The sequence below is a fragment of the Lemur catta genome, chromosome X, assembly GCF_020740605.2.
Source record: "Lemur catta isolate mLemCat1 chromosome X, mLemCat1.pri, whole genome shotgun sequence".
Lineage (NCBI taxonomy): Eukaryota > Metazoa > Chordata > Mammalia > Primates > Lemuridae > Lemur > Lemur catta.
In genome coordinates this window covers 12,054,616-12,078,985 of record NC_059155.1, presented here as the reverse complement: position 1 = coordinate 12,078,985, position 24,370 = coordinate 12,054,616, and the positions used below count along the sequence as shown (strand labels likewise).

The window sequence follows — 24,370 nt, the reverse complement described above, 5'->3', positions numbered from 1 at the left end:
TGGCATCCAGCCAAGAACATCCTTCAGATGCCCATAGGGAAGCACACGTGTGTCTCAAGAAAGCAACACTCAAGAGTTCCAGCAACCATTACTGAGAAGCCCTTAATTAATGAAGGGGCCTCCCGAGGAAGCTAATTTAAGGATTCCTTCATCATCAGCTGGACATCCTCAGTGAATCAAAACCAAAATAGCGCCAGCTCCCTCATGAGGCACTTCTTTTAGGTCACTTACATCCTTCACTAGGCAGATATTTATTTTAAACGAAGTCAAGAAACAGACTTACCACCACACCCTTCTTCCTGCCACCTTTGTTATATGGCATTTTTTAAGGACTCACTCAAACAGTAGCAAAGATGGAAACTCCAAATGACACACCTCCCTCAACGTTCAGCTCTGTCCCAGGAAAGTAACTCTCCGATCTAGTGAGTCACAAGGAAATACCGGCTGTTTCCTTTGTATGAGGGGCTTTGTCAACTTAGCCCTACCACTTGAACGCAAGCATTTCAGAGAGCATTTCAGGACCTGCAGCACTGTCACGGAGCATTCCTAAAGTTCAGCATCAATGCCAAACCAACAGCAGCAAGCGATACTGCAGAGGTCTCTGAAGTAGTTTACAGAACAAATTTAACTTACCCCTTCCCAAGTGTCTACAGATTAGGGCTTGAGCCAGCATCATCTGTCCACAGCGTAGCATACATCCCCAGCCAGCATCTGATGAAGGGCCCGTTCCCCCTGTTGGCAGAATGGATGAGAATGAATAATAGGTTCCTTAAATCGCCTCTTCCTGAAACATCGCCATATTTGGGACTCACACAAGATGGGCAAATATGCATCCTCTGAAAAGGCAGGCAAGAGATATAGCCAAAGATCAAACAGAATTTGGGTATAGGGTTGGAACTTGCAAAGTTAGTGCTGAGTCAACCAAAACAGGTTATACACCTAAAAACAAAACAAGCAAATGAATTAAACCTGCCCCTTAGGTTTTCTGCTTGCAGACTTCTAGGTATGCATGCGATTTTGGTAGATGACGTCCATGTATGAATAGCAACACTTAGTCCATTCCATGTCATCATCTGCCAGACCAAACCTTGCCTTGCACAGCTCACTTGCATGGCCCTGAACTTCTCAGGGAAGCCATTCTTACCTTAGTTAAAGAACAAATACTACCAAAGGTAGTTGCCATCTAGAAAAAACGACTCATGCCTGTAATCCTAGCACTCTGGGAGGCCAAGGCGGGAGGATCGCTTGAGCTGAGGAGTTCGAGACCAGCCTGAGCAAGAGCAAGACCCTGTCTCTACTAAAAATAGAAAAATTAGCCAGACACAGTGGCTCACACCTGTAGTCCCAGCTACTTGGGAGGCTGAGGCAGGAGGATTGCTTGAGCCCAGGAGTTTGAGGTTGCAGTGAGCTATGATGACATCACTGCACTCTAGCTGGGGTGACAGAGTGAGACCTTGTCTCAAAAAAATATATATACTGGCATAACACATCAACATCATGGAACCATACATGATGGGGTACTTCAGCAGTGAAACTTCTGGATGAAGTATAAGACTCAGTACCTATTCTCCTAAATCAAATTCTTTGCCATAGTGAGCTGTTAATTTTGAGGTTTCTGTCAAGTCACTGAAAACCTCAGGCAAGCTATCTACAAGGAAGAAAGCACAGTACAACAAATGATATACCTACCAATTGGTGAAAATTTCCTTCTGTATGTAAACCATAGACGAGCACTTATATCAGACAACAGCTTAGATCTTTCTGTAATTAAATGTAAAATTAAAATTAAATCACCATATCTCATCTAAAAATACCTGCCTTTGACTTCTGAGCCAGCAGCAAACCTAATTTCAAATAACCAGTCAATTCCATCATTATGGGGCTAGGGAAATTCATAGGAAACCCAATCTCATTTTAGCCAAATAATTTCGGTATTCCCACCCCACCACCATCTATGTTTTGACCAGAGCTATTTGACTGGTTCAATGATGTTGGGTGGTTCCTGTCCCCTTCTTACTGAGCTCCATGGCCCTGGCAGGAACTACTGCTGGGGTCATGGCCAAAAGACAGGGAATAGGAAAATTAAGGATCCTAGATAACCCACTAACAGGGCACTGAGCCCCGCCCTGAATGATGGTGGTTGGCTGGACCTCGTGTCAGTACCCATTGTCTATTTTTTAAAACCGGGAAGGGGGGGTGGTTTGTTTGTGTGTGTGTGTGTGTGTGTGTGTATGTTTGACTAAAAAGAAAATGTCCCTGCTAAGCAAATTAAGTACGTGAGAAATGTATTCATAGTACCAAGTACAACTGGCATTTATATTCTAAATGGATATATAACATCACAAATGTTTTTGTGTCTTTTTTCAAAGCATGCTTTCTTGGATTTTATGACATAAATTTACTTTAACGGCTGTGAATATAGCTTCCACATTTCCATCTATACTTAGATGTGGTTCTGTCTTTCTTAGTCATCTCTCTCCCTCTCTTCAACAATACATTCATATTTATATTCTGTATAGAACTTACAGTCATTGCACTTTAAAAGAAGAAAGGGAAATGCAATTTTAGCCAATGGGGTTTTTATTTTCTCTCTTCCATTTTCTTTGAGCAAATCAGAAAGTTGAGCTGCTGGATTTTCCCTGTCCTCCATGCCCCCAGTGCCTAGGACACTTTGGGAAACAGATGTAATAAGAATAAGACTTCTGGAGTCATACTCTGCCTGGGTTGAAACCCTGACTCTGCTACTAACCAGCTGTGTGACATTGTTATTTAACCTCTCTGAACTTCAGTTTCCTCATACATAAAATGGGGAGAATAATAGTACCTACTTCATTGAGTTGTGAGTATCCAACAAGAATAATGCACATAAGGTGCTTAGATGGTGCCTGGTACATAGTAAGCCTGTGACAAATCCTAGCTGTTATCATATACCCATCCTCTCAAATGTTCATAACCCTCACTCCTGCCTCTGACAGTTCTCTGCCTTCCTGTGTGGCCTTATGCTGGGGAAGTTGTGCGGACATTTTAACAAGAATTTCACTTTGAAAGGCATTTCCCAATTGAACATTTGAATATGGGTGGATTTGGCAATCGGGGGATTCCTGTTTTCAAGGAATGTAGAACTAGAAGAGATTCTCTCCAGTAGCCTCATTTGAAGTAAGAGTGAAGGAAGTTAAGACCCAGAAAGAGAAAGTTAGGAGAAGAGTCTGAATACAAAAGGTCTCCTAATTGCTGGCTCCTAGGCTCTCTCCACTAGTCACAATTCTCTAATCAAAATAATGAAACGAAATTCAGGAGGAGCCGGACAATGCCTAACTTCCTCTCTTGCCTTTTGATTGGCTTCTTCCTGTTCCTGACTCCATGCTAAGGCCCTCTCAAGAGGATCTCTCCTGAGAAACATCCAAATTTCACAGCTGCCTCTTTCTGGGTGCTGGGTCATTAGTAGTTTCAGGTTAAAAATCTTTCTCAATCTAAAAGAATGTAATGGCAAGGCAGAAAAAAAAGCAAGCCTCCTTTCCATCTAGCTGCAGTGGCTAAAAGTTCTATACAAAATCAGAATAAATTGAGACAGTGTTACAGTCAGCAAAACAAATCTAAAACATAAGAAAAACTTCTCGGGTCTGGCATTGTTTCTGACAGCCATGGGTTGTGTAGAAGTTCCTGGGTGTTTTTATCTAGCCAGACAAGGATGTGAAAGGAGTAAGAAATATGTAGCCTCATCACCAAAGGCTAGAGACTGGTTAGTGATACTAGGAGTGGGTCCATGTTTTCTGAAACCCAAGGCTTCTAGAATTTGAGGGTTTCTCCTTTAAGGAAAAGAATAAAAATATAATACTTTTGCAAATTGTACAAAAACCTATAACTGCATAACACACTGCTAGGCCCTCTCAGTGTCTTGGAAGGGGCCCATGCAAGCAAGAGACCTGAGGTTTAAGCTCCATTGGCTTAAGGTAAATCCACCTCGGGGTTGTGTTAACATTTATCAAGGCAATGATCTGCCAACCCAAGGAGAAAAAAGCACAGGCCCTTAACCTCAGGCACCCACCTCATTCGGGTTCTCACAGACAAATGCAACCAAACCTTACCCGTTTTAAGGAGATGCTGCTTCCCCAAGATCCATACCAGCTCATCTGTATCTGAATATTCTTCTAGGTAGTCAGTGAAAATAGTAATCTGGTTTTCATACTTGGATAAAACTGAAAGAAAAGGAAAGAAACTTAAGAAAAATTTAATAGAAGGGGCTTGCTCCTGTGGTTGACTGATTATTACATTTGCCTGGAAGGTGAAAGGTCATCAGCATGAATGTAGTGGGAGCAAATCCTTTTCCTTGAGGAACAAAGACACTCACAAAACCTAAAAATCTTTTAGCAGAGGGATTTCCCCTTGACTGTCTCTTTTGACCTTCCCTTTCTCAAGGTCCCATTTAACACCATCTCTGAAAAGTCATTTGGCCACAGTTACTTCAAAACTCCCCCAGCCATGGGACCTTCTTTGTAAATAGCCAACTATCTAGCTTCTCCTAGCAGGAGCATATCAAGGTGATACAATAATACCTGCATACCTAACTCCTGCCTACGTCACAGGGAGTATCGTGTGGTTTGTATTGGGAGGTTTCTAGTGGCCAGTGGCTTAGAAGGGGCTGTGACAAGCCTGAAAGATTGTACAACTGTGAAAATGGTAATATTTTAGCTGGAAGATCAGATGTTTTTATAGTATTTTTATTTGCCATTTTATTCACACGTGGCTTCTGCAAAGAAGGCTCTTGAGGCTGACATAAATATAACTTGTTCTTGGGATTCACAAATGACTATGGCAATATAATAAGAAATATATATTTGGTCTCTATCCCTGCTTTCTGGCACAGAGCTGCTAAAACCCTTGTTATTTCCTGAGCAATACTGATGCTAGGTGAATCTTTTGTTCTGACATTTGATCTTTGATCCTGGTTCCTGACATAGAGTTCCTAATCCCTTGGAATTTACTGGGTGATAGGAGCATCTTTGGTCCTAATGAGACATCTCTTGGTGGGCTCCTGGATGGCGCTGGTCACCAGAAAGACCAAGCCATGATTAGAAGCTTGGAACTTTCAGCCCCACCTCTCCCCTATCCTCTAGAAAGGGGAGAGGGGCTGGAGATTGAGTCAAAAATCGATCATGCCTACATGATGAAGGTTCATAAAAATTCCTGAACTACGGGGTTTGCAGAGCTTCCAGGCTGCTGGACATGTGGAGGTGCCCAAAGGATGGCATGCCTGGAGAGGGTGTGGAAGTTCCGCACCCACTCCCACGTGCCTTGCCCTATGCATCTCTTCGTCTGGCTGTTCATCTGTATGCTTTGTAATATCCTTTATAATAAATGGGTAAATATAAGTAAAGTATGTGAGTTCTGTGAGCCATCCCAGCAAATTATGGAACCCAATGTATAGCTGGTTGGTCAGAAACACAGAAGCACCTGGGACTTCTGACTGACATCTGAAGTGGGGACAGTCTTGTGGGACTGAGCCCTTAACCTGTGGGATCTGGCTCTAACTCCAGATAGACACTGCCAGAATTAAATTAAACTATAGGACACACTGATGGTGTCTGCTGGAGAACGGCTTGGTATGTACAGAAAAACCCTCACACATCTGGTATCAGAAGCATTGAGTGCTGAGTGTGAGAGTAGAAAAAACAGTTTTTTCTTTCTATCTCATACAAATATGGTTATCTCTCAAGATAAAGTAACCAAAAAAAAAGTAGAATGAAACCTCATTAGTTCACAGGCCACACTTTCAGATCTCATGATCATGTATTATAATATGGGAGGAGTTAAAATTCAAATTCACACTTGGACCACCTGTGGGGAAAATGTCTACTAAAAGACTCAGGACTGACTTATGAAGGGGTCCTATTTCCAATATTCTTTGTAAATAATTTTCAGAGAGAAATAATATTGTAGGCAGTAAATAAATTTTCAAGCCAGCCCACAAAAGCCTATTTTAATCTGTAACAAGAAAAATTAAATTGATAGTATATTTCACAGCGTATGGTGCTATTTCTGTGAGAAAACGTATCTCAAGGTCAAAGCTAAGACATTCAACACACACCTTCTCTCGGCTCCTGGAGGCTGCTCAGCCCCGATGGAAAGGAGAGTGCAGAGAGAGTAGGGGCTCTTTTTTTGTATAGCTACAAATGGCTGCAGAGATTCTCTCAAAGTAGTTTCTAGAAGCCCTATGGGTAGAGTTTCCTGTGCAAATGGCATTGTGGGATATGTCTAATTCACTCAAAAGGACAAATTGTTTTGTTTTGCTTTTGTTTTCTAAGGCAGGAGCACGTTGTTTTCATAGAAATCAATGCTCCTAAATATAAATGAGTCTTTTCTGATCATAAAAACTACTCAAAATACTTTGTTGGAAGTTGAAGTTATAATTTGTACAAGCAGTTCTAGAAACACAGCTAACTTGGGATAGTGCCTTTCTTGAAACATATCACAGAATGCCAGTCATTCAGGAATTTAAGTGGCCTTTCTCCTCGATATGTTTTAATTATTAAAATTATAGTCCCTGTAGCGTTTCAAACATAAAGAAGTCAGAAATGAAACAGCCGTTTCATTCCCCAGTGAAAATCCATCACTACCAAATCTGCCAGGGAGCCTGGGCTGTCTTAACCTCTCTGCTGCTGGCCTCAGCCCCTGGCCCATGCCCAGGAAATACCAGTCTAAAAATGATCACCCAGGTCAGGCCATCCCCAGGAGGTGGTGGATCGAGGCGGGGTAAATCACACTGTGTACTTCCCCACCCTACCCTCTACCCCACACAGGCAGGAGAAATCAGTTTAAAATGAACATCCACCGTAGCCTAGAAAGAGAAAGAAAATCAGAATATAAGTAGCTTGAGAGGAGTGTGGGAAAAGGGCAACCTCTCTGGCATTGCCCTGGTAGGGGTGAGGAAGGGTGGTATTGGATGAATGTACAGCATGTATGCATATAAGCCTTGGGTCTTTTTTTAGTACTGGCCGAAAAAAACCATTTCTCTATCGCCAACCCTGTCTCAGTGAGTCACGGCCCAGCTATCTGGTCAAATTAGTACAGCCTGTTAAAGCCTATGACAACTGCCTGCTTCGTTTGGGATGGCTCTGACCAAAATGGTAGCCAAAAAATTTGTCTCTTGCTCTTTACCCCCTCTCAGGCCTAACTAGGCCAGCAAGAAGATCATTATAGTCTCTGTTCTTGGTTCTCCTCTTAGAAGACAGATGCAAGGTGTCAGGCCACAGCCAGCCCTCAGTCAAAGCTACATGTATGGAACAAATGAAAGGCAGAACAGAAGATAGAATTAACAGAAGCAAAGAGCAGTGACATGGGGAGATTATGAACAAGGGGGTCTGGGGAGGAGAAGGTCCCAAACAGGGAGAACTCAGACTGTTGAAGAAGCAATCTAGGAAGTGGTTGAGGTGCAAAAGTGAAATCTCATTTCCAACACAATTACTTCTGACTGGCAGTGATTCTTTTTTTAAAAAAAATTCACCAACTACTTTTGTCTTGCCTGAAAAAATTTAAAAAACAGGCATTAGCCTGACATAAGTTCCCTGCCCTTTCAGCCTGTTTAAAGAGACAGGGACTGTACAGGCAAAGTTACAAATATGCAACTTGCTGGACCAAGAATTAGCTTCTACAAGGTCTCAGGGACAACAAGCTTCACCCTGTTCCATTGTACCTTAATAATAATTATCGTACTGAAGTCTCTGCTGGGTTAACTTAGTGGCAAGCTAATAATTGGACAAAGATTTCCTTAAACTGGAATCAAAAAGTCCCCAGTCTCGGCCAAGGGGCTCTGTGTACATGTTGGGGCATGTCTTCAACACTCAGCCAGGCAGTTGATAGTTCTGCCTTTGGCTCCACTTTCTGCTTGTGCAGCGCTCAAGATCAGCCAGAGGGAATGCTCAGGGCCTAATCAGGTCTTTCCTGAGCATGCGCACAACCCTGGGAATGCACACAGCCCTTTGTATGCATGTGGTCTTCTAGATTCCCAGGAATATGTTCAAGCTTTTCAAAGCCCCAAGGAATCTCATTCCTTAGCTTTTCCTTTTTTAAGCTTTTTGGTTAGCTGGAGACGTTATCCACTGCCTCAGGCAGCTGAGAAGTTAATTGATTGCCTCCAGCGGTTTTCAAAGAAAAATACCCTGGGGAAAAAAGGCTTTGTGCAGCTCTGAGTCAGGTCAAATAAATACAGTCTTGCAAGTGGGGTCTTCCTGGGAACTGCTGGACAGATCAAATAATGACACTAGAAATGAGGCCTTAAAAGAACTCTAACCCCATTCTGTCTCCTCTGGAGGCTGCCAGTCTATTGCTTTTCCCAGTGATTTTCAAGGCTACTGCAGAGGGAGCAAGGGATGGGAATAGAGTGATTTAAAACATCACAAAGCTCACCGTTCTTACCAACATGCTCCCTGGATTACTGCAAACCTTTAGTTAATTTCCAGAGTTCTGACAAAAGTTGATTCTGACCATTTCTGCCCATTTTTTTTTTCATTACTATTATGGAGAGATTTTTCAGAGGTCCTTACTCTGCCATTTTTGCTGATGTCTTACTTTAACAATATGTTTTCCAGCAGTTGACTACATTTCTAAGTGTTATTTTGGAAAATTGCAAGTAAATGAGAAAAAATTCCTTTGAGAAACAATTTTTCTGATAGGGCTTAACAAAGACACTTGTACATCAAGGTTCTTAAATTCTGTGGCGATTGTGCTAAAGAAACACCACAAACTCTATAAGTGAAATCAAAAGGCCACAGAATCTCAGGGCCAGAAGGGGCCTGAGATATAGGGTAACTTCCTTGTAGGTCACCAAATTCTAACAGCATGCCAGGACACTGTGATTTCCAAAACAGCCTTCTCAGCAATACATACATATTTAACATACAGTCAGATCACATCTGCTAAAACACAGGAAAATGTCCATAGCGGGATAGGTATGGTCATGGCTGAATATTCATTTGTATTTCATTCCATAAACTTTATAGAGTACCTACTATGTATTAAGCATAGAGGATAAAACATCAGTTAAATACAGCTTCCATCTTCCAAAAGCTCTCTTGTTCTTCTTCTTCTTCTTCTTTTTTTTTTTTTTAGTGTGGCATAATCATAGCTCACTGCAACCTTGAACTCTTGGGCTCAAGGGATGCTCCCGCCTCAGCTTCCCAAATAGCTGGGACTATAGATGTGCACCACCATGCCCAGCTGATTTTTCAATTTTTTGTAGAGACAGGGTCTTGCCATGTTACCCTGGCTGGTCTCAAACTCCTGGCCTCAAGTGATCCTTCTGCCTTGGCCTCGGAAAGTGTTGGGATTACAGGTGTGAGTTACCATGCCCAGCCCTCCAAAATCTTTTTAATCAAGTGGAGAGGATGGATCTGTAAATAACTAAAAAGAAGTGTAGTAAACGGGAAAAAAATAGTAATGTAGAAGGCAGGGGGAGGAAAGGAAATAAATACAGTAATTAATTCCAATGGGGGGAGGGTGAATGGGCCTTCTACAACATAAAAAAGGTGGCATCAGAGCTGAGCCTTAATGGAAATAAGATATAGGTGGTAAGGGGGATGGGAGGAAATTCCTGGTTGAGGGAACACCAAAAGGACTTGGCAAGCAACTGAGAGTGGGGTGGGGCTGGGGAGAGTGAGAAAGAGAGAGAGTCAAAAATAACTTGCAGTTTTCAAGTGTGGGTGATGAAATGGTGGCAGAAAAATATGGGGGTGGGTAGGGAGATAATAAGCTTGGTCTAGCCAGAGCCTGTCCGACTCGTGGATTTGGTTGACAAAGCGAGTAGAGGTTTTAAAAAAAGTGAGAGGGAAGTCAACCTGCTTTTGAAGACAGGCATGGTAGATGTCAGGTTAATTAGCAAAGCCTAGGAAGGCAGGACACCCAGAAGACCAAAGCTCTGGCCCAGCCTACAATGTGCCTTCATCTCCTTCCTCCTGGGCTCACTTACCACCCTGTTTGTCCCCAGCCTCTGCTCACCTGGGCACAAGCCCTGCCCCATCTTCATTTGCCTTCCTCCCTGTGCCCTGCTCTTCCGACAACCAAGAACTTAGAAAGCAGAAGACTGGGCAACAATTCTTAGCATTTCAAGTGGATTTTCACATTCAAAACTGTAAGTTTTCTTGAATGTACTCAGCAAGTCACACCCTAGCAACGCTACTTTATCAAATAATGCAAAAGACATGAATGATTTCTCTACAGACCAGTATAAACTTTGACTCCCTAAGAGAACAGTGTCATTTTCAGACTTGGATTAGAGAATCTTAACCAGAGGGTTATCATTCAGGTAGAGAAGACTTATGAGATTCTGTTTAACTGACTAGTGTGGGTGGTGGTGGAGCACAGGAGGCTGCACCTGATACATTTCAGGGCAAGTCAGCAAAGGAATAAAGGTCAAGTTGGCAAGGGACCACGTTAAGTGATAAGGCCCTTTGGTTTTCAGCTAGAAAAATCAATCGGGCCCCACAAATATGCAACCTTTTATAGAGATAACTTGGCCTCACAAAATAGGACATTTCTTAAAGATCCCACTGGCAAATATAATGCAGAATTGGGCTATTTCTGTGTTTCCTTTCAAGTGATGCTTTTGAAAAGTGTATTGCCTTTTCAAGTGTGTTATTGTTGTTGTTTTCACTTAGGGACAAATTGCTGCCTACTGTCTGCTGACTGAAGTGCCTTTGGAAACATCCACAAGGAAATGGGATTCCATGCACAAACTGGTCAGGAATGCATCTGACATGTAGCTCACTGCACCTTCAAAGTGCTGCCTCTTTTTGCTTTTAATAAGATAACTCTTCTCTTTTTGGAGACAGAAATTTTTCAGAAGAACAAAAAGAGACTAGCTTTGAGAGGATAGTCTAAATACCTGTGTGAAAAAAGGCACTGTTCAGAACATACCACGTTTGTAAAGGGTACCATCTTTGTTGATAAGGCATACAGAGAGGGTAGCACTCTGGATGTACAAATGGAGAAAAATATTTAGTTGGCTATATAATTCAAGGCTTGAGGTACTTTTTCCACAACCTAAGAGGAGAATCACCTTGATTCTTCATCAATAGGTTTCTTTGTTCTTAAGAATCAACCTGCTAGTTAGTTGTCCCTGAGTAATTGGAGGAAAGCATGATTGTGTTCCCAAGAGGGGCAGTTTCACACTTGTGCCACTGCCAAGTCATGCAGTGGATCAAAAGTAAGACTCCGTGGTACTGTGTCTTTGATTTTGGACAGTAAAACCAAACTAAAAACCGGCAATACTCAAATACTGAGCTCATGGTTCATGTAGGAATCAAGGCACCATTACAATATTTAGTCAAAATGACCAGTATGTCAACTGATTTTTCTTGAATATTCAGCATGGTGAGGAGCAGGAGGAAAAGGAAGTGGAGGAAACACCTCCATCCCTCTTGGAAACAGCTCGAGTCTAGGAACGCCAAAATTTGAGTTCCAGTCCCACCCTACCACTTAACTTGCTATGTGACCTTGGAGAACCTACTGTGCTTCTCTGGGCCTCAGACTCTCCATCTATAAAATGAGCAGTGTCTTTTTCAAGTAGCAGATCATAATTCATCAGTGAGCTGTAAAATCTATGTATGGGGTTGCAATTAGCATTTTTTAAAAAATGAAATTGAATAGAACAGAAAATATTAGAATATATTACATATAATAAGGATAGTATTGCTTCAGGAAACCTGTTTGTGTATAGAAAAACCAGGTTGCAGTGTAAAATGTATTTCTCATTGCGTTGCTGTGATTAAAAAAGCTAGAAAGCCACTGGTATAGACCTACACTGTATAATACAGTAGCCACTAGCCACATGCAGCTATTTAAATTAATTAAAATTAAAGACAATTAAGAATTCAGTTCCTCAGTTGCACTAACCACGTTTCAAGCACTCAATAGCAACATGTGGTTAATGGCTACTGTATTGGACAGCAGAAATAGAGAACAGTTTCATTATCTCAGAAAGTTTGATAGAACAGTTCTATTCCAAGGGCATTCCTGTGGTTCTATAGCAGGTGGAGGTGGGGAGGGTTGTTAGGAGTACTGTGAGCCTTAGGAAGAGATTATGGGTCCACTTGTCTCTCTCTTAAGAGAGTCTGTATGTGAATTTCTAAATAAATGAACCAACAATTATTTATTAAGTTCCAAACTTGGTTCCGTGAGGAATACAGGGGAAGCATCCTCATATACACTCATTAAATGTTAACTGAACCAGCTAAGGCATCATAAAATCATAATCTAATTAAACATATCAGTCTTATGTGAAAGAAAGAGCTAATAAAAAAAAGGCAATGTATGGGCAAGTGTTGATAATAATTAAGTGCTGGCCAGGCGCGGTGGCTCACGCCTGTAATCCTAGCACTCTGGGAGGCCAAGGTGGGTGGATCGTTTGAGCTCAGGAGTTCGAGACCAGCCTGAGCAAGAGCAAGACCCCGTCTCTACTAAAAATAGAAAGAAATTATATGGACAACTAAAAATATATAGAAAAAACTAGCCAAGCATGGTGGCGCATGCCTGTAGTCCCAGCTACTTGGGAGGCTGAGGCAGGAGGATCACTTGAGCCCAGGAGTTTGAGGTTGCTGTGAGCTAGGCTGACGCCACAGCACTCTAGCCTAGGCAAAAGAGTAAGACTCTGTCTCAAAAAAAAATAAAAATAACTAAGTGCTGTCGAAATTCAGAAAAGGAGGAAATCAAGGAGCATTGGACTCATCAGGGAAGATTTCAAGGAGGAAGTAGGATTTGAACTAATCCTTAAATTATTGCTTAGATTTGGATAAATAGAGGTAAGCAGGGAGAAATATTCCAGATGAAGGGAACACCATACTTATATATACACTGGAGAGGGGGTAGGTTCTGGGGGATATTGGGAAATCAGATCAGAGGGGTGGCATGGTACTATATTGTGGAAGGTGTAAAGCCAGCCAGTAGAGCCCAACTCTCAGTAAAGCTAGTGACAGTTTTCAAAGCACTTTCACATGATCATGGAGACAGCCCCTTGAGAGAGGCAGGACAGGGACCAGTACCTCCATTTCAGAGTTGAAGAAATTGAGTTGAGTCTCAGAGAGGTGATGTCTTGCCCATGGTCTTATAGCTAGTGAGCAGTACAACCAGGATTCGAATGCAGTTAATCTTACACTCTATCCAGTATTCTTCCCACTACATGTTGCTGTTACAATAAAAGCTGGATTCAAGGCACAGGAGACAAGGAGACCAATGAGAAAGTTGTAATAATCCAGGCATAAAGTGTTGAAGGCCTGGCCTAAAGTGGCAAGAAACCAGATGCTCTGGTTATATAACATACTGTAAAACAAACTGACAATGCAGTACCCACTGTTTACGGGGGAGAGTAAGAGTAGACAGTCTGAGGTTAGAACACTATAGTTATGTTTAACTGGAAGTGATCTAAACTACCCCAAAGGAATAAACATTAACAATATAATTCATATACTGTATCTGGATTTTTCCAGACAGTTAAAGGCAATGTATTAGACATGGTTCCTAAGCAAGCAACACATTATATGTCTATGCATTCTTATGAGGCATTTCTGTCTTGGTAATGTTTCTTTTTTCCCCTGTCATTTTCAATTTCCATTTCTCAGAACTAATTGGTCATATGATCTGTTACCACATCTAGATTTCCAGTGAGAAAAGACTGGTGCAAAGAGGTCAAAGAGCTAAAGGCCTTCGGGTTTTTCCACACTATTTAGTAAAACTATAAGCTTAGTAATTAATTAGTTAATAATGATTTACTAAGAAGATACTAAGATATGCCATTACCAGAATAATTTTAAGGGATCTCTCTGCCGGTGTCACTAAACTGCTCAAAAATTTCCATGAGCTTCCAAGGCTGGTCCACCTGATAGGAATCAAATACAAACTCATCAACTTGGCATTTAACTTGGCCTTTTCCAATAGGGCCACTTCCTACGTTTCCAGTCGTTTCCCACTGCTCATTACCCCTTCATAATATCTATTTATTCTTTTCATCCAAAAGAAGCCACACAATACATTGGAGATGCTTATCTTTGTTCCTTCACATCCTACTTGTCCTTAAGTCCTCCCATAAATACTACTTTTTTAATGAATCCTTTTTCAATTTTCCCAACAAGACATACTTGCTCCTTCTTCTAAATCTCCATAGTCCTTTATATTTATATCTCCTTTATGGTACTAAGCACTTGGTGTTTAGGTTATTGTTATTTGCAGACACAGCATGTCTGCTATTGAAATGAACTCCTTAAAGTCTCAGTCCACGTAGTGTTCATCTCCGTATCTCCTACAGTTCTGGTCACAGTGCCTTGCAATAAGGCATCCTCTTAGGTTGAATGTTTATTGGATGGATGGGTACAATGCAAAAAGTCTAAAAGCTGGTTTATATGTCATCCAAATGTCAATTTAACAATCCTTTACTGAGTGCCTACCATTTGACCAGCACTGTGCTAGGCCCTGGGGATGGCAACATATCTTAGTAATTTTGCATCTAATGGGAAGAAAGAGGGGTGGAAGAGTTCATTTTGATACAGTGTGTCTGGACAGGGAGCTAAAGGAACACAGAAGGAGCTCATCTAAGCCAATCTGGGGCACAGAGGAGGCTGTGGATAGAAAGCTGATGGCATCAATCAGTCTTAAAGATGAGTGAAAGTTAAGGGAATCAGGCAGAGAAAGGACATTCTAGGCAGGGGAAGCTTGTAACAAAATGTGAAGGGCTAAGAGACTGTGGAATAGCGATGCTGTGTGGATCCTGGCAAGGGTTGATGTTGGAGATGCAGGCAGGGCCAGGAGATGCTGGCTTTGGCCGGCTTGATAAGGATTCTGGGCTTAACACAGGCTTCAATGAGCCCCTAAAGGTTTTCAAATACAACCAGAACTAAGTCTAGGCAGTGTGCAATTTGCAGAACAGAAGTGGTGCGCCAAGTAATTGCTTATAAAGCAAATCCCAGTTTTTTGGACGTTCATTATCAAATTAAATTCTGTTTAAAAAACAAAGACTGGAAGTAACTATCTTTGTTGAGGAGGAGGTCTTGTGGCATGCTAAGTGTTACACCACCACGGGAAAAGTACGGAGCCTTTCCAGGAAAAGGACTCTTCATTTGGAACACTTGCCCAGTTTATTCCTTGGTTTAAAACCACCTCACCCTCTTCTCAGACCACAGAAATTTTTCTCATACCCTTTCAACATCATACTTCATTAGTGAATGCTGCCAGCAGACATATGATGTTTAAAAATTCTTTACCTTTGACGTCATGTAAAACTGTACTGTCAGAGTTAAGTTCTTGCATTACATAAAATTACATGTGTACCTTCACTTTCAAAACAAAAGATTTATCCCAAGTTAATCCTCAGGCAAATTTCTGTAATCTGAACTTGATTTTTTGATGTTATTTTATGATTATTTGAGCCCACGTTGCCCAGGAAAAGATAATTTGATCCCATCCAAAAAGATACAGCTTGCAATTAAATGGCTCCTCATCCCTGATGTGCACCCTACGTACCAGACACCGAGAAAATAAATATCTCCTCACAAGCATGAAGGACCCAGCCCACTGACTGAAGCAAAGATACTCTCTAAAGTATGACAGGCAGAGAATCTTGACCTGCTAAACAATACAGACCCATTTTCATCTCCAACAGTGACTTCATAAAGTGGGTTTTCTTATAAGATGCTCAGCCATCGGTTTCTTCACTAAGACTTTTCTAAATTAAAATGTTTTTTATTGCACCTACCCTAGTGATTCCACTCCTAGGTTTACATCCAAGAAAAATGAGTGCTTATGTCCATGGAAATATATGGTCAAAAATGTCCATAGAAGCTTTATTCATGATTTCTAAAACCTATAAACAACCCAAATGTCCATCAACAGGGGAATGAATAAAAAAATGTATGATGTATCATACTTGGCAATGCTACACAGCAATGGAAAACAACTGAATCTCACAGACATTATGGTAAACAAAGGAAGCCAGACATAAAATAGCACATACAGTATGATTCTATTTATATAAAGTTTGAAACCAGGCAAAACTAATCCATGATGATAGTGGTCAGAATAGGTGTTACCCTTGGTGGGGGGTGTTGGCTGGGAGGAGGCAAGAGAGAACCTTCCAAGGGGCTAGAGATGTCTGTATCTTTGATCTGGGTAGAGTTTACACATACATAAAATTTCATTGAACTGTGCACTTAAGATTTGTGGACTTTACTGTCTGTAAGTATACCTTAATTAATGAAAAAAGAAAATGGTAAGTCTCTATACTAGGTTTATTTTTGGTATAGACTGGCAATATAGATCAAAATTATGCTAACCACAAAATGTTCCTTTGTTATCAGGAGCAGAGACATAGTTCTGAATTTGTCTCACCCCTCTGTACACACACACATCAAATCTAAGTGCAAGCAGTTAGGGCCCTCAGATATTACCTATAAAGCTAATTTATTAGATTTTTCCATTTATAGTATTCCAAAATGCTATCTATATTTACAGATTCACTTTGACTAAAAAATCACAAACTTGTTAATTGTTCTTTTCTATTATAGTATTAAGTGGTCTTCACCAGAGAAATATCTTGGATTTGTTAAAAATGTTTTCTAATTGGGAGGTCATTAGGCTGAGATGGCTCCAGTGCCTTTGGTTCCTACTTAAGTAAACCAATAACCAACTCACTGTAAACAGTAAAATGTAACTTAACTTTAACCAATCAGAAACCACCATCTAACCTCTAACTAGAGACTTTACCAATCAGACACTGCCAATTAACCTCTAACTAGGGACTTTCCACTTTAACCAATCAAATATTTCCTTTGTTTTACTTCTGTGAGCACCTTATAAGTTTTCCTGTTACATCCCCACTGTGGAGCCATACCACTTGTGGTTTGGTGCTGCCCTATTCATGAATTGCTGTCTGCTCAAATAAACTCTTTAAAATTTTAATGTGCCTAAGTTTATCTTTTTACAAATTAGTTCCCCAAATCTTTTTGAAGGAAAGCATAGTAGACTGAATATAATGCTGGCCTGCTAATTGTGAGAGTTGGCTTCTATTTTTGCTCTGCCTTGCACTTCCAAGTCACTTTGGACTGATCTTTCAAGCTCTCTAAGATTTCTTTTCCTCATCTATAAAATAGAGATAATTCCTCATGGGGCTGTAGCAAGGATCAAATAAGAAAATGGATATGAAAGTACATTATAAACTTTAAAGAAATGTTAATATGCCCCAAACTAAGTGTTTAATAAGAGCTTGTGCCTGGATGTGGCCAATAAAAAATGATGTACTTAAATTTCAAAGCTTGTACTCAAGTTTCACATATCTTACATTTCACCAGAGAGTCAGGATCAGCAAGTATATTCAAATTCTAACATCTCTGGGAAGTTGAAACAATTCTATTATAAGAAGTACTAAAAATAGACATGTAAAGAGAAATATAATTATTAATAATCCCTTGCGTTTCCCAACTATGACTTTTAGATGCAGCCATGTAATCAATCCATTGTAGCCATGTAATATCCATTACATTTAGTTCGCAAATCTAGAACTTTGAAGTACATCTCCAACACCCATGTGGTGTACATATTGCCACAGTCCTCCTTCCATTCTGAATTTCACAATAACTTCCCCTGAGGACAGCTCCCATTTCTACCCTCTGCCATCAATCATGACCCCTATAACAAAATTTAAAAATACTCCTTACTCTGAACTACTTACTTCTCAGTACCCTAAATATTCCTTGCCAGAGCCCCAAATGGATAGTGCCTTTTCTTGTGAAGTTTGTTTCTGTGATGAGAAGAAGTGATATAGGCCAAAATTGCCTTAAAATGCTTCCTGTCACCAACTATTCTTTCCATCAGCCCCAGCAGGAAACCCCCAAGTGGAGAGCCCTGCAGTGTGCAAGGAGCTTGAAAGAAGCAAAAATTAGGGTGATCTGGTTTCAAGGGCCCTGGTAGATCGTGTTCCTATAGATTTAGTTTTTAGTCCCACAACTAAGCTCTCTAAGCAAGAGCAAGCCTGCAGATAAACAAACAAAATGGACTAGAGAAGGTAAATACTGAACCTCTCAGGATCCTTGAAAAGCATTCCTTTCAAGTGGCATCAAGTCCAATCAAGAAGCCTTCATTGAACCTACACTGAGCTGGATGGGGTGGGGGGTGTATTTCACAAAAGTAGGTTGACAGCAGCGAGAAGAACCAAATGACAAGGAAAGAGACAGAAAATCATAAAAACCTATTATGGATTACACGTACACACACACACACACACACAGACTAAATGTTCTAAGACCATTTAGTATAGGGGCAAACATAAAAGACATTTCAGCAGGCCTTAGAATTATATAAGTATTATAGGATACTGTATTATAGGATAATATAAGAACTCATAGTCATAATAATGATCTTCACTCAAAAAAATCAGTTATGGTCCAAATACTCTATTTAAGAAGTCAGGGGAGTAGAATGTTTTTTAGAGAAATCCAGAGATGGTTAAAATGTTAAAAACTCATGGTGCTTAAATTGGACAAATCATGAGTCATTTGGAAAAACTGGTTATTAACAATACTCTTTTCCCAGAAAGAGTCAGGCAACTGTGGTTTTACTCTACTTAGTAAGACGAGATGAGTGTTGGGTTATATAGTAAAGACAAGTATTGTAGGAGGCCAGGAAAAGGAGATGAACATTGGGTAAGCATAGTCAGAGAAGGCTGCATAGAGGAAGCAGGGTTCAGGGTTGGGTTTAATTTGAGTTTCTCTATCCAAAGCCTGGTGGTGCTTTTCTTGATTGTCACCCTTAGGCATTTCTGCCAGGGTCTCAGGTTCAGAGTCACTGTAGAAGACTAGTCCTTAGGGAACTTTCATGATAGTGAATAGAGAAAGATGGGAAGCAGACCCTGGTCCCACTCTATTGTGGTATAAAGGAGGCAGCTAAAGCTTCAGTGCCTGAATAAGCAGAGCCTCTGACATAGGCAGCAATTTTGCCAAGTAGCAAAGAATTTGTGGGACCAATGAAAGGTACCCCATTCATAGTTCTGTACCCTGACATTATTGGAAGAGCAAGGTTTAACAAAGAATTTTTACTTGGTAGTCAATTTTTATTTAATATATAGAAGTATACCTATGAGAAACTGTAATATAAAACATTGCTGAAATAAATTAAAAGAAGACAAAAACAAATGAAAAGACATCCCTGCTTGTAGATTGGAAGACTTAATATTGTTAAGATGTCCATATCACCCAAAGCGATAGACAGATTCAATGCAATCCCTATCAAAATCCCAATGACATTTTTGCAGAAATACAAAAATTCATCCTAAAAAAGCCAGAAAAAAAATTAAACACTGCATATGAACTCTCACTCATATGTGGAAGCTAAAAAGAGTTAACCTCATAGAAGTAAAAAGTAGAACAGAGGATACTAGAGGCTGGGAAGGGTAGGGGGAAGGAAGGGAAGGAAAGATTTGTCAAAGGATACAAAATTATACCTAGATAGGAGGAATAAGTTCTATACCACTGTAGGATGACTACAGTTATTAATAGCAATAATGTATTATATAGTTTCAAATAACTAGGAGGATACTGAATGTTCCCAACACAAAGAAATGATAAATGTTTGAGATGATGGATATGCTAATTACCCTAATCTGATCACTATACACTATATGTATCAAAACATTACTATGTACCCCATAAATATGTACAATGATTATGTGACAATTAAAAATAAAATTAGATTAAAATTAAAAAAAGAAAAATTTATCCTAAAATTCACATGGAATCTCAAGGAACCCTGAATAGCTAAAACAATTTTGAAAAAAAAAAAGAACAAAGTTGGAGGACTCAAACTTCCTGATTTCAAAACATATTATAAAGCTACATTAACAAAATAGTATGGTATGGCATAAAGGCAGACAAGTAGATCAAAGAAATATAATAGAGAGTCTAGATATAAACCCTAACATACATGGCCAAATGCCAAGACCACTCAATGGGGAAAGAATAGTCTCTTCAACAAATGGTGCTGGAAACACTGGATATCCACATGCAAAAGTATTAAGTTGGACCTTTACTATATACTTTATTCAAAAATTAACTCAAAATGTATTAAAAACCTAAACATAAGACCTAAAACTATAAAATGCCTAGAAGACATATGGGAAAAGTTTCATGACATTGGAGTTGGCAATGATTTCTTGGATATGAAAGCAAAAGCATAGACAATGAGAGCAAATATAGACAAATGGAACTTTGAAACTTAAGAACTTTTGTGTATCAAATAATATAACCAATGTAGTTAGAAGGCAACCTACAGAATGGGAGAAAATACTTGCACAACATAGATCTGATAAGGGGTTAATATCCAGAATATATAAAAAACTCCTATAACTCACCAACCAAAAAAAAGTCAAATAACCTGATTTAAAAATGGGCAAAGAATTGAATAGACAGTTGTTGAAAGATGAAATACACATGGCCAACAAGAATATGAAAAGATGCTCAACATCCTTAATCTTCAGAGAAATGCAAATCAAAACCACAATCAGATTATCACCTCACATCCACTAGGATGGTCACAGAAAATAACAAGTGTTGGCAAGGATGTGCAGAAATTGGAACCCCTGTGCACTGTTGGTGGGATTGTAAAATGCTCCAAGTACTATAGAAAACAATATGGAGGTTCCTCAAAAAATTAAAAATAAAACTACGATATGACCCAGCAATCCCACGTCTGGGTATATATCCAACAGTATTGAAAGCAGGGTCTCAAAGAGATATTTTCACACCCATATTCATAGCAGTATTATTCTCAATAGCCAAAAGGTAGAAGCAACCCAAATGTCCATTGATGGATGAATGGATGAAGAAAATGTGATATATATCAGTCACAAAAAAGACAAGTACCATGTGATTCCACATATATGAGGTATCCAATCTAGTCAAATTCATAGAAACAAAAAAATAGAATGATGGTTGCCAGGGACAGGGGGAAGAAGAAAACGAAAGTTGTAGTTTAATGGGTACAGAGTTTCAGATTTGCAAGACAAAAATGTTCTGGAGATCTGTTTCACCACAATGTGAGTACATAACGCTACTGAACTGCACACTTAAAAATGTTTAAGATGGTAAATTTTGTTTTGTGTTTTTTTAACCACAATTAAAAGATAGATAAAAATAAATAAGTATACCAATGGGGGTAAGGGTCAGGGTGATTTTACTCATTGTTAATTAGATTTTTACTGGAAGAAAGGCTATAACAAAATATCCATATTCTCTTTAGTAACCATTTATATATTCTGGTTCCAAGAAAAGATAGATTAGATGTACTTTTCTCTATTCCTCCCACTAAGTACAGCAAAAAACACTGGGCATTATAAATACATAAATGTACACATATCTCATACATCTCTGACAGGTAGTGAAAAGAAGGCAATCTCATGGCTAGGAATCACAAGACTCAAGTCACAATATGGCAACGAGTTCCCTGGGTTTGGTTTTTGAGTAATATATCCTGAACCTGGTGATGGAGAAGCCAGAAATCCAGCAATGTCAATAGGGACAGACAAAAACTAAGTCCCTCAAAAAACTAGCTATCTCTAACCAGAAACAGGAAAGGGATAGTCTAGAAAGAAAGAACACTTTTTGACAATAATTGCCCTACCCTAGCCAAACACCACAGAAAAAAATGCAATCCAACCCCCACTCCCATCAGCAAAGATCAAGTAGGAAGCCTAGACTTTCACTTTCATCAGGTTTTAAATAGTTAAACATCCCCTTCCCCTTCTCCCTGAGGTGGTTTCAGAAAAGGCTGAATGAGGATCTGGGACATTCATCCTTGCCAGGTAGTAGTGAGTCCCCCAGCATGTTATTGTAGTGGAAGCTTCTCTCTCCAAGCCAGGGTGGAGTCAGTGGAGGCCTAGTGAGGATCCTTAAATTCTACCCCTGCCCAATAATAATGGCATCCCTATCCCTACCCTGGGTATCAACAGATGGTGAGTGGGGAACCTTGACTCCCGCGCCCTCCTGGCAGTAATAAAGCCATGTTCCCACTCCCTCATCAGAGTGGTATCAGAGTAGGCCTGCTAAAACAGAAGACTGAAATGAGATTCAGAGTCTCATAACATAAAATGTCCAGGATACAAAAGAAAATCATTCATGATACAAAGAACCAGGAAGACCTCAACTTGACTGAAAAAGACATTCCACAAGCACCAACATTGAAATGACAAAGATATTAGAATTATTCAACAAGGAGTTTAAATCAGCCATTTTAAAAATGCTCTAAGAAATTACAAACGCGCTAAAAACAAATTATTTTAAAAAACAGGAAGTCTCAGCAAAGAAATAAAAGACATAAAGGAGAAGCAAATGGAAACTTCAGAAACTGAAATATATAATAACCAAAATGAAAAACTCACTGGAAGGGCTGAACATCAAAAAGAAGAGATTGAGGAAAGAATCCGTGAAATTGATGATAGAATAATGGAAATGACCAAATCTGAACAACAGAGAGAAAATAAACTGAAAAAAAAAGTGAAAAGAGCTTCAGGGGCAATATGAGAATTTAACAATACATTAAATACGCATGCCATCAGAATTCTGGAGAGAGGAGAAATAGCGTAGGGCTAAAGAAGCATTTTTTTTAAAAGGCCAGCTCATGCCTAAAATCTCAGCACTTTGGGAGGCCAAGGAGGGAGGATCACTTGAGCCCAGGAGTTCAAGACCAGCCTGAGCAACACAGTGAAACCCCATCTCTACAAAATAAAATAAAATAAACTAGGCAGGTACGGTGGCACATGCCTCTAGTCCTAGCTACACAAGAGGCTGAGGCAGGAGGATAGCTTGAACCCAGGAGTTCAAGCCTGCAGTGAGCTATGATTGTGCTACTGCACTCCAGCCTGGGTGACAGAGCAAGATCCTCAAAAATAAAAATAATAATGGGTGAAAACTCCAAAATTAAAGAAAAAATTAACTTTTAAATTGGCAAATAAAAACTATATATATTAATGGCATATAACATGATGTTTTGATATATGTATACATTGGGGAATGGCTAAATCAACCTAATTAACATGAAAATCTTCCAAATTTGGCAAAAAACATAAACCTACAGATTCAAGATGTTGAGCAAACCCAATAGGATAAATGCAAAGAATTCCATATGAAGACCCATCATAATCGAATTCTCAAAAACTAAAGAAAAAGAAAGATCTTGAAAGCAGTGAGAAAGAAGTAACACCATACTTATAGAAGAAAAACTATTCAAATGAGAGCAGATTTTTAAACAAGAACTACGGAATCCAAATGGAAGTGGCATATTTTTCAAGTCCTAAGAGCAAAGAACTACCAACCCAAATTTCTGTATCCAGCAAAAATATTCTTTAGAGGGAAATCAAGACATTCTCAAGTGAAGAAAAACTAATAATTTGCTGCCAGCAGACATACCTAAAGGAATGGACAGCTAAACGAAGTTTGTTAAATGGCAAGAAAAGATAAAAGAAGAAATCTTTGGATATCAGGAAGGAAGAAAGAAAAACAGAAGGAGTAAAAAACATTGGCAAGTATAATGGACTTGCTTCTTTTTCATTGTTATCTAAATTATATGTTTGATAGCTAAAGCAAAAAAATCATAACCTTGTCTGATGTGATTCTGAAAATATGTAGGACAAATATTTAAGAAAATCATATTATAAATGGGGGAGGGTAAAGAGACTTAAAGGGAGGTAAAGTCTCTCTCGCAGAGTATTTATCCGACTATAATGGAATCAAACCAGTACTCAATAGCAACAAAAAAGTTAAGTTTACAAACATTTGGAAATTAAACAACATACCTCTAAATAATCCATCCATTGGTCAAAGAGGAAGTCTCAAGGGAAGTTAAAAAATACATTGAACTGAATGAAAATGAAAATACAACATATTGAAATATGTGACATATGAGCAAGATGCAGAATAGGAAGTCCCAGCTCTTGTTCCTCCACAGAAACACCAATTTAACAATGATATATTGAGCAAAATACCTCTATAAGAATTCCAGAATTCAGTTAAAAAGTTGCAGTACCCCAAGTGAGCACAAAATTGAGAATTGCCACACTGAAACAAGTAAGAAGAGCAATCTCACTTTACCTGCATCAGCCCCTCCACCAAGCCAGCATAGCCCATCATCAGGAGATAACACCCAACCTTGCAACTTCAGAGGGGAAAACAAAGAATGTAGAATGCCCTCAATGTTCTGGCTTTTTGGAAGGGTGCCTGAGGAACTGGTTTCTATCTTGCCCCACTCAAAGCACTGACAGAACCAGCATATTTTGGCTGCCTGATGGTTACTGAGAATAAAGGAAAGCGGTGGGTGGCTTGCTCTGGCCAGTACAGCTCAGCACTGTTGG

General features: G+C 39.7%; 1 protein-coding gene across 4 annotated transcripts in view; it reads right to left on the bottom strand.

Annotated features, from left to right (window-relative positions):
* ATG4A (autophagy related 4A cysteine peptidase) overlaps positions 1-24,370 on the bottom strand; it is a 55,598-nt gene that overhangs the window by 14,569 nt on the left and 16,659 nt on the right. For 2 of the 4 annotated variants that reach the window (XM_045537931.1, XM_045537932.1), the window contains exons 3-5: positions 4,086-4,196; positions 1,690-1,761; positions 634-732 (exon numbers count right to left, since the gene is read on the bottom strand). In XM_045537931.1, coding sequence (XP_045393887.1) covers positions 634-732; positions 1,690-1,761; positions 4,086-4,196 — 282 coding nt within the window. The remainder of the gene's footprint in view (positions 1-633; positions 733-1,689; positions 1,762-4,085; positions 4,197-24,370) is intronic. The other 2 variants (XM_045537933.1, XM_045537934.1) reach the window with 2 other exon arrangements.